Below are 12,787 nucleotides of genomic sequence, written 5' to 3'. Positions count from 1 at the left end.
ATTTGCATTCATTTACTGTTTACCTCTTGTAAAACCTGATGTTACGTAATGCTGCTATATGTGACCTGCTCCCACAAAATGAGCATAAAGTCCCCAAGTTGATGACTTCGAATCCTGCTGGCTTGTGAGTTGGTGTTCTTTGTGACAATGTTTTTGAATGGGCTACAAACCAGGAGTATATCCTTGGTGAGTGGCGCACAAGATATACACAATGGGGCAATCACACAGGATATATACTACTGGCTTGCACAGGTGGGCGTCAAACAAAGAACATCAACTGACGAGCCAGGAGGTCTCAAAACTTGCGACTTTACGCTCATTTTGTGTGAGCAACTCGCATACAAGTTCCCTAAGGAAGTAAAGAAGAGACCCACATACACCAAACACCAAAATCCCATATTTGGAATGGATTCATTAGGTGACGATAAAAAGAAAACCCTGTTCTATGGGCCTGACCGACACAGATTTTACAAGCATCTGGAAACAATTTTTTCCAAAATTTTGAAAAAATCAGGAATAAAAGTTTTTTGGTATTTGCCCAAATTGTAAAATATTTACAGATTTTTGTAATTTTTTGGGTCATTTGCGAAAAAAAAGCCTGACCAACCAACCCTACTTGAAAGGTCCGTCCGCCCGTAGAACAGGGGTTTTTTTGTCGCCTTACAGGAGCAAGTCAGCTCTATCTTTGCCCCAGGGTACCATAAACCCTAGTTACGACCCTGAAACCAACAAGTAGCTATTCATCCATTAAGTCAAATCATTAAAAAAAGTTTCATCTTAATCACATGAATGGTCCCATATTCTCCATGCATCATCTTTTCTTCTTGGAAGACACAGCTTTAGATCTAGCCCTAGTTGTAGGCGGCGTGAACTTGAGTGCTGGTTGGACTGGCTTCTTGGCGCTATCAAAAGGGATTCCCGGGCTGCTCTGTACACGTTTGCGGTAATCCTTGGCAGCTGATAAAGAGAACAAGTAGCATTTCAGGCAAGTTAATATTTAGAGGTTAATAACTCATCGGTTATTTGGAGGGCATTGTGAAAAATCTAAACATTTTGCCTTTGGAACCGAGGAATATCCGAGGGCGTCGCCCGAGGATTTTCCGAGGTCCAAAGCAAAATGTTTAGATTTTTCACAATGCCCGGTATATATTACCGATGCATGCAAAGTTATTAACCTCATTCATAACCGTCACTTTAATCTCTTCATCTTACAAAATAACACAAAATTTTGCTCAAAAGTTTATAAAAATAGATGATTTTTACATCTTCCCTTTCCCAAAATCGATCAGGCTAAAACATGACGACCAATAGCAACTCGCATACAAGTTCCCTAAGGAAGTAAAGAAGAGACCCACATACACCAAACACCAAAATCCCATATTTGGAATGCACTCGAACACGACTCTCTTTCCCTCTATACGTGGATCCCAGGTTTGTCTTAAAATCAGTTTGACTGAAATATGCGTATTGTAATAACAAAGGTTTATCCACCTCCTATTTATTGTTATGCAATACAATTTACCTATTTTTTTAATCCCCCAAATTTACTGCCAAATTATTCTGGTTTCAGGAGTAGTTTTGTTTATAAGATACACAGCTACTTTAAAAAAGTCATATTGTAACATTTGCTGAGGAGGATGTCCTCAAGTAATGCACCCTGCAAACTAATATTTTAATCAAACAACTTTGTCCTGCCATTTTACGATTCATACGATCAAAATATTAGTCAAATGCATACGCGATGTTGATAACACTGTATACATACATGGCGTGCAGGAGGAGCCATATCTCATACCTAACAGTATACAAATATTAACTGTTTATGAGTGTGATGGTCGAAATATAATAACTCGGTGAAAGATGGATTGTTCCATTCCACAAGCCGGAACGATATTAACTGTCTATGAGTGTGATGGTCGAAATATAATCACTCGGTGAAAGATGGATTGTTCCATTCCACAAGCCGGAACGGTGAGTGGAATGGAACAATACATCTTTCACCGAGTGATTATATTTTGACCATTACACAAATTTAAGACAGTTAATATTTGTTTTATATCACTCATACATAAATTCTATTATTAAAATACTATTTAAAGGTCCGTAACCCGATCGACAGCATCATCCCCGATATTTTTCATTGTTGATGAGGTTTTGGTATCACATGATAGATACTATTTTTCTCATTACTATCCTGAAATTTGATGCTCCAAGTCGCAGCGGTTTTTACAGGTTACCGGTTTGTAAATACTAAAACTTCATCGGAATTGTGGGGACGGAAATAATTGCGAATCATCAGTCCCCTCAACAGCTACTTTGGTTTCGCGTCATACACATTCTGTGAAAAAGCGAACCACACTAACTGCTGAGGAGACGGTACGCCGTATATAGTTATACAAATCCCAGATGGACGAGGTGGGCGATTTAGCTCAATCGATTAGCGCGTTGTGTTTTACCCGAGAGATACCCGGTTCAAAATCCGGTATCGGACGGGTTTTTTCCTCTCCATTTTTAACCCAAACTTTTTTATATTCATTTGAAATGTAAAAATTGCAAAGGGAAATATATTTTGTTTCCTTTTTTCTGAAACGGAACGAAAAAAACAAAATATTTTCCAGTCAATACGGGCCGGGCATTGTACAGCATTGTCGTCATACGAACGGGAATTGTTGTTGTTGCTTGCCTGCCCATAATGCAATTCACGTATACCAAGGTATTGGATTGCAAATTTGGCTATTTATTCACATTTACGCTGACAATGCTCTGGCTTTCTCACAAAGCAGCATAAAGGGGCAATATTTGATATTATTATGTAATTTTAAAGACAATCCATATCCAAAACCAATAGGGTTACCCCCTTTAAGGTAGGAAATACATTTTTCATCAACATAACACCATGTTTTGCTGTGATATACTTCACATATTGGGATCCACCCCATAACTAAATCGGTGAGTCTAAGAGTCAGCGCACAGCTTGTCGCAGGCGCACTACGGCAGGCACTATGATGGTAAAGACTATCACACAGAGAGGCTGATAGTAAAAATGATAAATGGTAATCAACCAATGAACTGTCTAGAATTTATGTATGAGTGATATAATAAAAATTAACACTTAGTAGAAAAGAAATACAATCTATTCTTATGGAAATGTTACAATATGGCTTTGGGTATTGGTTTGTTCCGTAAAGCACACAACCACACATTAAGTATTAAACACTTCAAAGACAGTATCGATTCGATCCACATATGTTGTTTTGCTTTATTTTCAGCATCACAAAAATCAAGGCACTAGTTACTGTCTGGTTTAGTACATTATTAGGTTTAAATGTAATTTAAAAATAACAAATGTAATTTAAGTTAATGTAATTTAAAAATAAACAAATTATTCAAATGTGCGTGGTAACAAGATATATTTGACCCCAAACTGACCCTCAAAACATTCACTGTCCTAAAACATGATTATGCTTTCAAATAAAGTTTATACCCAAGTTATTTGAGCACATAATGGGGCTGTCATTTTCTTTGGAAATAGAGCGACTGTGTAACCACCAATCTGAAATTTCATGACCCCTCCCCTTTGCACATCACCAAATGTAAAATGATTCTTGACAAGTTTTTGAAGGCATAAATGAGAGCTCTCATGGCACTCAATTGAATTACCTTTCATTTGTATTTGGGGAAAAAGCTGAATGACTATAGCAGGTTCAACCCATCGTGGAACGCTTTTTCAACAAATCCAGGCTGCCGGTCATTCATCTGTCCTTCGTCTTTAGCGTAATATGCATGATCACTCGGTCGCCGGAATTTGTTTGAAAAACGTCCCCACGATGGGTTAAATGTGCTATAAATGACCCCCCCTATTTTAGGTTGCCAAAACACCCCTACATACACCCACCCCTTCCAAAGTAAATGACAGCCCCTAGAGTAATATAACAATTTTGTGGACTTCCGTCCTTTGTGTAAATGTCTTATAAAAGTACAGTATTTTTGTGCACCAATAAAACAAAATTTAGGTTAGATTCTCAACAGTCCATTTGATGCGATTGCATTTGTGAAAATGACAATATTATAAATTAAATTATAAAAAAAATTGTAAGTTAAAATGATCCTAAGTTAAATTAAAAACTGAAGAAATAAAACTGAATGCGCCAAGAAAAAGACACATCCTGCACACAGTGGGCTCCAGCTATATCATCCCTGGTTCATGAGCCTTTGTCTTGAACTTCCCCCCTTGGGTTTAATGCCCAAAACATCGTAAATTATTAAAATCAGCAAATTTTGGTCACAGAAGGTTTCTGGTCAAGCCCTGAGTTCATGAAAATGTCAAATTAACAAGGTTAATTAATTAAGGTTAATTCCCAAGGACAAAATACAAGCATAAATGAAGCCAAGCTTTAAAAACAAATATAAAACAAGCCACACTGGAATAGAAGTCCAGTTCACAAACATGGTCCCATGAATACCTGCAAATTATTTTGTGGCCAATAATTACAAAATGCACACAACCCCAACTTATTTAAACAGGGTTCCCGTACCTTGAAACCTTTAAAATTCAAGGACTTTCAAGGTCCAAAAGCATGATTTTCAAGGACTAACCACAACACAAAAATCATGATGCGGCTCTCCATGCACGCTGCACGATATTCTAAAGTGACAGCTCCTCTCCACTCCCCAAATTTTGTCAAAATTACACTTTAGGTAAAATTCCAATTTTCAGGGACTTTCAAGGACCTAGTGCAAATTTCCAGGACTTTCAAGGCCTTGAAAAGGTGTTTTCAAATTCAAGGACCACAGGAACCCTGAATATATTTTGTTACATTTTGTTGGGGTCAAAATAAAACTTGATAATAAGCAACAAAAAAAGTCATCATGTGATTGTTTAGGCAATAGAACCAAATTAGTTTGATATTTTAATCAACCATCAATGCTTGGTCGATCCTTATTATTCATGCAATCAACTGACTATTGTTAATTGTGATTACATACAAATCTATGTGTGTATTGATATTGACCAATAAAAATTCAGCATTAATTTTGATTAATTAGTTGATAGTTCATTAATAACAAGCATCAAAGCAGCATCGACGGTCGATTCACTGGAAGATCAAACAAATTTGGTTCTGGTGCCTTCAGGAAGGAATTTCACCTAAATTTTTTGTTCACACAGTATCATTAGGTGACGATAAAAAGAAAACCCTGTTCTATGGGCCTGACCGACACAGATTTTACAAGCATCTGAACAATTTTTTCCTATACAAATGAATACCGACCAAAATTTTGAAAAAATCAGGAATAAAAGTGTTTTGGTATTTGCAGGAGCAAGTCAGCTCTATCTTTGCCCCAGGGTACTATAAACCCTAGTTACGACCCTGAAACCAACAAGTAGCTATTCATCCATTAAGTCAAATCATTAAAAAAAGTTTCATCTTAATCATACGAATGGTCCCGTATTCTCCTTGCATCATCTCTTCTTCTTGGCAGACACAACTTTAGATCTAGCCCTAGTTGTAGGTGGCGTGAACTTGAGTGCTGGTTGGACTGGTTTCTTGGCGCTATCAAACGGGATTCCCGGACTATTCTGGACACGTTTGCGGTAATCCTTAGCAGCTGATAAAGAGAACAAGTAGCATTTCAGGCAAGTTAATATTGTGTATTAATATTATCATTATGACATCATTTACAAATTTCCATGTCTTCATGATAATGAATGCATTGGGCTATTCCAGTTGAAATGCATACACCCCATATAGAAGATGTGACCTTTTTCTCCCACACAGGGGGTGTAAATTTCAAATGGAGTCACTCATTCAGGTTATCTCATTTGAAATTCACACTCCCTGTGTGGAAGATTACGGTCGTGTCTTCCATAGGGGGCGTATGCGTTTCAACTGGAATAGCTCATTCCAGGGATGTAACCATCTGTCATGCAGGTGTGTGCATGTGTTTTTGCAACTTGTCACAGCAAAATGTCATGGCAAAACATGGTGTTATGTTGATGAAAAAATGTATTCCCTATCTTAAATGGTATTTTTGAGCAACAGAATTTATGTATGAGTGATATAAAACAAATATTAACTGTCTTAAGGGATCTAGAATGAGCGTTTATGGCGTTTCGACAGTATTTTTTGTGGGACATGAGAGCACCTCAGGCGTATCGAATTGCATTCTGATTACGAAGCGTGTCTTTCTGGTATCAAATAATTTTCATTTTTTGAAATTTACGATATAATACAGATTTTATGACAAATCATTAAAATTTGATATTTGTCAAATTTTGATATATAACAGTCCTCGAAATAAATTTTATAAATCTAATGATATATTCTTAAAGTGTATGTAGCTGGGAGGAAAAGCCGACGATCAATTGAAAATGTTGACCTTTTATATTGAAGATATGGATTTTTTCCCCAAAAGACCTATTTTTTGGGTGTTTTGGGAAAAAAAATCCATATCTTCAATACGAAAGGTCGGCTTTTCATCCCACCTACATACACTTTAAGTATAAATCATCAGATTTATAAAGTTTACTTCAAGTACTGTTAAATATCAAAAATATCAATTTTAATGATTTGCCATAAAATGTGTATTACATTGCAATTTCAAAAAATTATTTGATATCAGAAGGACATTCTTCGTATTCAGAATGCAATTCGATATGTCTGATGTGCTCTAATGTCCCACAATAAATACTGTCCAAACGTTCATACCCCTTCCCTTAAATTTGTGTAATGGTCGAAATATAATCACTTGGTGAATCAACTGCTTGAAACAATCATCCAGGAACAGAAACCTGACATAATTGTCGGGACTGAGTCCCACCTGAAAAGTCATATGTTTACGGCCGAAATGACCCCTCCTGGCTTTACAACCTACAGGAAAGACCAGCTCACTAGTAGAAAAGGTGGAATCGTCATCATGATCCGTGATAGCCTCATTGCTACTGAATGTAATGTAACTGTTACCGATGCCGAACTCATGTTTATCGAAATCCATATTCAGGGTCACAAGCCTTTAATTATTGGCTCTTTTATCGACCCCAAGTCTGCTCCATCCAACCTGAACCAACTTGCTGACAGCATCGGAGAGATCCATCAGAAATATAAGAATGCTGTCCTGGTAATTGCGGGAGATTTCAACTTAGCCGACATAGATTGGCCTGAGAGAGTGGTCAAGCCGTATGCAAATGAGTCATCAAAATGTGCTTTATTGCTTGACATTTGTAATGACAATTTTCTGGACCAGATGAACCACGAACCTACAAGAATATCAGGTGCAACTAAAAACATTCTTGATTTGGTTTTGACTTCACACCCAAATTTCATTGAATACTGCAAAGTGAGTGGAGGTTTAAGTGACCACCTTATGGTATGCTTTTCTCTAAATTTCAAGCCTAAGATTAGCAAGAAACAGCCTAGGAAGATTTTCATGTATGGCAGAGGTGACATGACCAGTCTACGTTCTGATTTGAATGCTTTTCAGAGCGCATTCTTTTCTGCCAACCCTGATCAACAAACCGTCCAAGAAGACTGGGACTTGTTTAAATCGAATGTCACTGGTTTAATGGATAGACACATACCATCTAAAATGTCTAGACCCAACTCATCAAAACCTTGGATAACTAGAGACATAAGGCGGCAATCTAAGAAGAAGCAGAAACTGTATAACAAAGCTAAATCCACGGTAAAGCTTCAGACTGGTCTGAATTCCACCAATACCAGAAACAGCTGCAGAAGAGTTGTAGGAAAAACTACTGGGAATTCCAGAACAGCATGTTCAGTGACCCTGATGATAAGTCGCATAAGTCTTTCTGGAAATTCATTAACTCCAAAAAACAAGAACCTGCTAATATTACATCTTTAAAAGCTGGAAATAGGGTCATCTTTGACAGTAAGAGCAAAGCATCGGCTTTCAACATGCAGTTCAGTTCTGTATTCACCAGTGAAGACACCACCAACATTCCCGACCTTGGCGAATCATCTCTTCCTACGATGAAGCACATTACTGTTACTTGTGATGGAGTAGTAAAACTTCTGACATCTCTCAATGTTACGAAAGCTACTGGGCCTGACACCCACAATCTGGAGCCCTCACAGTAAAAAAGATATCACCAAAGTGGAAAGCATCCAACGCCAAGCTGCCAGGTTCGTCCTGCAAAGATACCAGCGTAGAGACACAGCGTGACCTCCATGTTACAAGAACTTCAGTGGAAATCCCTGGAATGGAGGAGACATGCTGCCAGCTTGGCCATGCTGTACAAAATTCAACACAACATGGTTGCCATCAATGCATCCGAATACCTCGCACCAATGATCACCAGCAGCACCAGAAACTATCACCCAAGCAAGCTAAAGAAAATCACCAGCCGCACTCAGCTCTATGGGAACTCATTCTTCCCGAGGACAGTTTGCCTATGGAACTCCCTCCCAGTTGTGGTACTAACTGCACCAACCCTGGAAGTCTTCAGGGGAGGAGTTTCATCCAGCCTGTAATCATGCTGCTTGGTTTTTACTCGCACTTCATCCAGTTCATCGCACCATTTGAGTTTTCCAGTTGTCTTCAACTCCAGCACCCTAAATTTTCAAGTTTTTCGTTGGCTGCACCTGTATGTCTAGTCTGCACGTGATCAACATTTCTGCACCCTTGGCATGACGTCCGGAAAGGATCCTGCTGAGTATCGACGTAAACGTAAACGTGGTGAAAGATGTATTGTTCCGTTCCGAGCCGGAACAACAATGGTTAAGGGTGCAGGGTCAGTGGATGCTGGGAGCATAAAACTCAAACAAGTGGCTTTGCGGTAGGATAGTAAAAACAAAAAATGTGTATCACAGTCTGCATTTGCTGGTAGTGACTCAAAATGTCTAATTTTGTCTTTAATATGCGGCTTTACTAGCAGGTTATATTAGCACATCTATAACCAAGGTGGCAAAATCTGCATTTTGATGATTTTTACGATCCTCCAGATGAACAAATCACTGAATAGGCCTTTCATATTTGTTTTGTAAATTGTTAATTGGAAATTCAGTGACATCTCTTTACCAAGGAACATCTTACAAGATACTGGTCTTACCTCTGACTTCATTTTGAGACAGTGCAATCTTGACTCTCTTCTTGGCACTGGCAGGTGTTGTGGCTGGCTTTACAGTAGTCTATGGAAAAAGAAATATTGCACAGAGATAAATGATATTGTTAATGAACAATGCCAGGAGTAGACCTATTGTAAAACTCTGGAAAAAACATAATTTTAAACTTGTATATCACAAAAAGACCTTGTGAAACCTGCCAACATAAGTAAATAAATGTGATTCATAACATCTTGAATATATGCAGTAAGTGCAATCCAATAAATAGAATTTGATTGCCTGACCGTAAGTTTATTACACAGTTATCAATATTTCACAAAGACTGTTTGCCATTTGCTTTTGAGATGTGGTGTTACAGGAGGCTTCTACGAGTGACATGAAAAGACAGTAGAACAAATTCCTGGATCCTCGACAAGATTGGTACAAGTCTAACCATCCGAAGCGGCATAATAGAGAGAAAGCTGAAGTACTTTGGCCATATTGTCAGGAAACATGGAGGTGTAGAAAAACAGATTTTGCAAGGGGCTAAGGAAGGCAAACGAGGAAGAGGACGTCCACCAACATCTTGGACTAATGACGTGAAGCTGGTTTCTAACCAAGGAATGCAAGGTGCAACGCTCTTGGCATCAGATCGAGTGAGATGGCGTACTCTTGTGAAGACCACAGCAGCGCTACACAGCGCCACCTGACACAGAGAGAGAGAGAGTTTGCCATAGATCAGAGGTGTCACTTGGGTTGCTGTAAAAAATCTAGAAAGTGTAAAGCGTAGCGAGTGTTCAGTTTTAATACAAAGGATTGGTTAATAAACTTTAAAGTCAACTGTGATACATCAGTCTGAACAAACCACAATATAAAATAAAATATTTATAGGTTAATACATGCGTATCACTTGTCGGGAGTGAAATTGTACAAAATAATGCACGCGTACTGAGATCTCACCACAAAGAAGAAGAAGTTGATGCGTCTAATGCACGAGCCCCGAAGGGGGAGTGCATTAGATGCATCAACATCTCAGTACAAGTGCATTATTTTGTACAATTTCTCAAACAACAAGTGATACGCATTTATTAACCTATTTCATACACGAGAAAAAAATTCTGTGATTTTTGCATTTTAATAACAAAATTGTCACTAAAAATTTGGAAAATGCAGGCAAATATAAATGCAACAACCCGTAAGTAAAATGAACGCGTCCGAAAGTACTGCGCGTACTACGAGGAGGAGGAGTGCGCGCCCGTGCAATTGTACAACATTTATGCACGGCTAGTAATTTACTAACAGAGGCTCTGATTGGTTCTCGCTATCTAGGAGTGTATGAAATTATAATAATACTCACCAATTCATCTCCTTTGTCGCCATCCTCACTCTCACTCAGTCTCTTGGATCGCCTGGTAACCACTGGAGTAGACGGGACATCACCATCGTCGCCTACTTCTTTCAATTTAGCCTGAATGATGGCGCTCTTCCTCCTTGTTCTCTTCGAGATTGGTGTCACCTCTTTCTCCACTGGACTTCCCTTCTTATCGGTGGTGCCCTTTTGAATCTTCGGTGCCGTCTTCCATCTCGGATGCAGCCTTTGACTTTCTCCCTTTCTTCTTAGCTGATCTAGGAGTTGAAGTCTCTTTCTCAGCACCTTCACTGCTTGGTACCTCTGGATTGATGTCTCCTGCAACTTGTGACTTTCTCCCTCTCTTCTTGGCTGATCTTGGTTGTGCTTTTTCTCCGGGAGTTGCAGTCTTCTGCTCGGCACCATGTTCCACAGCTGCATCTCTACTTGATGTGTCTGGAGTACTGTCTTCCGCTTCCTGTAGTTTACTTGATTTTCTTCTCTTCTTCTTCGCTGATTCACCCTGTACCTTGATTTTGTCCTGTCCTGATGTCTCTTCACTCAATGACGGTAGACTACCTTCTATGCTAGACTTACGGTTTGCCTTCTTGGATGACTTTGGAGTACTTACTGACTTCGGAGAGCTTACTGATGATCCAGATTCCTCTTGCTGGACAATGTCTTTCCTAGGTGTCTTGGGAGCATTCTTACTTTGTGTTGCAGGACTTGCTTTCTGTTTCTTTGTCGCAGATCTCATTGGACTCTCCAACTCAACATCACCAGTTCTACTAGTATCCTGTAGTGTATTTTCACTTTGGTCGCCTTTCTTCTTTTGTTTCTTGGATGATCTCGGTGGGCTTGCAATTTCTAACTTCTCTGTGCCAGATGCATCTTCTGCCGTAACATCAGCCTTTGATTTCAACCCCTTATCCTTTGACTTTTGACCTTTGACCTGTTCTTCAGAAGCATCATCATCATTGACCTTCGCCATCTTAGCTGGACTAGGATCATCATCTTCTTGACCTTCACCAATTACTTGCTGATCTTGCAATTTCTGCTTCCTCCTTCGTTTCCTCTTCTTTCGTGGCTTCTCGGTTGTTTCTTCACCATCTTCTCCAGCCGGTCCAACATCCTTTTGTTGTGCTTTCTTTTCTTTTTTCCTCCGCTTTTGTTTAGACATCATTTCCTCCTCTTCCACTTCCTCCTCCTCCTCCTCATCATCATCATCATCATCCTTCTTATCACCAGCACTATCCCCTTCGCTTTCACTGGTCTTCTTCCTTCGCTTTCTCTTCTTCTTCTTCAATTTATTCTGGAGATTTACTTTCTCCCGTAATTCTGGATCCAGTTCCCTTTCAGTTTTCTTCTCAACCTTCTGGACCTCCTCTTGCAGCTGCTCCAAGTCGGGCAATGGATAAAATCCAACAGCGAGGTCTCTCAACCTGCACAAATGTAAAACAGAAAGTCTTGCTACAGTCACTGTATATAATTGACCTTTTCCGTAAATCCCATAATTCCTTGTGATTAGACCCGAGATGTCATCATTTGATGTCACACAGACTTGCAATGTGCATTAATGATGTTCGCTAAACGATCTGCACATCGGGGTGACGTCAAATGACGGTATCTCAGGTCTACATGCAAAGGCTTATGGGATTTACAGAAAAGGTCAATTAACGATGTTAGAAATACTCATTTCCCGATTAGTTCATGGGTCAAGGGTACCAAAATCGGTGTGAGATTTTGTATTCATTTTTACACAAAAACAGCCTTCAAAACACTCAGAGAATTCTACCTTTCTTGTTTTTGTGGAAACATTATGTCTGGTAAGTTTTTAATATAATTACAAGATGAGCTTTTTTTAAGTGTGTTTCCAATGGATAGCAGCAACTTCGGTACAGTTAATGATTCCCACAGTGGAACATAATCTTGTATTTCCAACATCACTTACTGTCACAGGTGTACCATATTAACAATTCTTTAATTACTTTCAGGAATGAAAAATTTTCTTTGTTGCTTGACATCTTGCAAGTTTAGAAAAATACACAGAGAAGAGGTTTCCGGACCAGACTTTTGCTGGGTTGAACCAGTTTTGTGAAGGGACGCCCAGTGTCGGATCCAGGAATTTTTGATAAAGGGGCGCCTTTTGGTCGACGACAAATGTGTTAAAGGGGGTTCCCCCCTCGAAAACTCAACGCTTTTGGCCCATTGTTTGCTGTTCATGGCGAATTTGTTCCTTTTTTTAATTTCTTACAATTTTTGTATTTTTAAGTTACCAGCGCCCTTTGCTAGTCAAAAATAGAGGGGGTGCGCACGCCGGCTGCGCCCCCCTAAATCCGCCCCTGACGCCCATACAACTTCAGAATGTAATGAGTAACAA

The 12,787-nt window shown here is 39.2% G+C and overlaps 1 protein-coding gene across 1 annotated transcript in view; it reads right to left on the bottom strand.

The window, feature by feature from the left end:
• Positions 1 to 3,245: 3,245 nt before the first annotated feature.
• LOC140169888 (uncharacterized) overlaps positions 3,246 to 12,787 on the bottom strand; it is a 35,201-nt gene continuing 25,659 nt past the window's right edge. Inside the window, 4 exon segments of the mRNA XM_072193199.1 lie at positions 3,246 to 5,607; positions 9,068 to 9,146; positions 10,417 to 10,623; positions 10,625 to 11,849. Of these exon segments, the coding sequence (XP_072049300.1) occupies positions 5,462 to 5,607; positions 9,068 to 9,146; positions 10,417 to 10,623; positions 10,625 to 11,849 (1,657 nt within the window). The 3' untranslated portion in view covers positions 3,246 to 5,461.

Source organism: Amphiura filiformis, chromosome 14, assembly GCF_039555335.1.
Source record: "Amphiura filiformis chromosome 14, Afil_fr2py, whole genome shotgun sequence".
NCBI classification, from domain to species: Eukaryota; Metazoa; Echinodermata; class Ophiuroidea; order Amphilepidida; family Amphiuridae; genus Amphiura; species Amphiura filiformis.
This window is presented reverse-complemented; position numbering and strand designations above follow the sequence as displayed.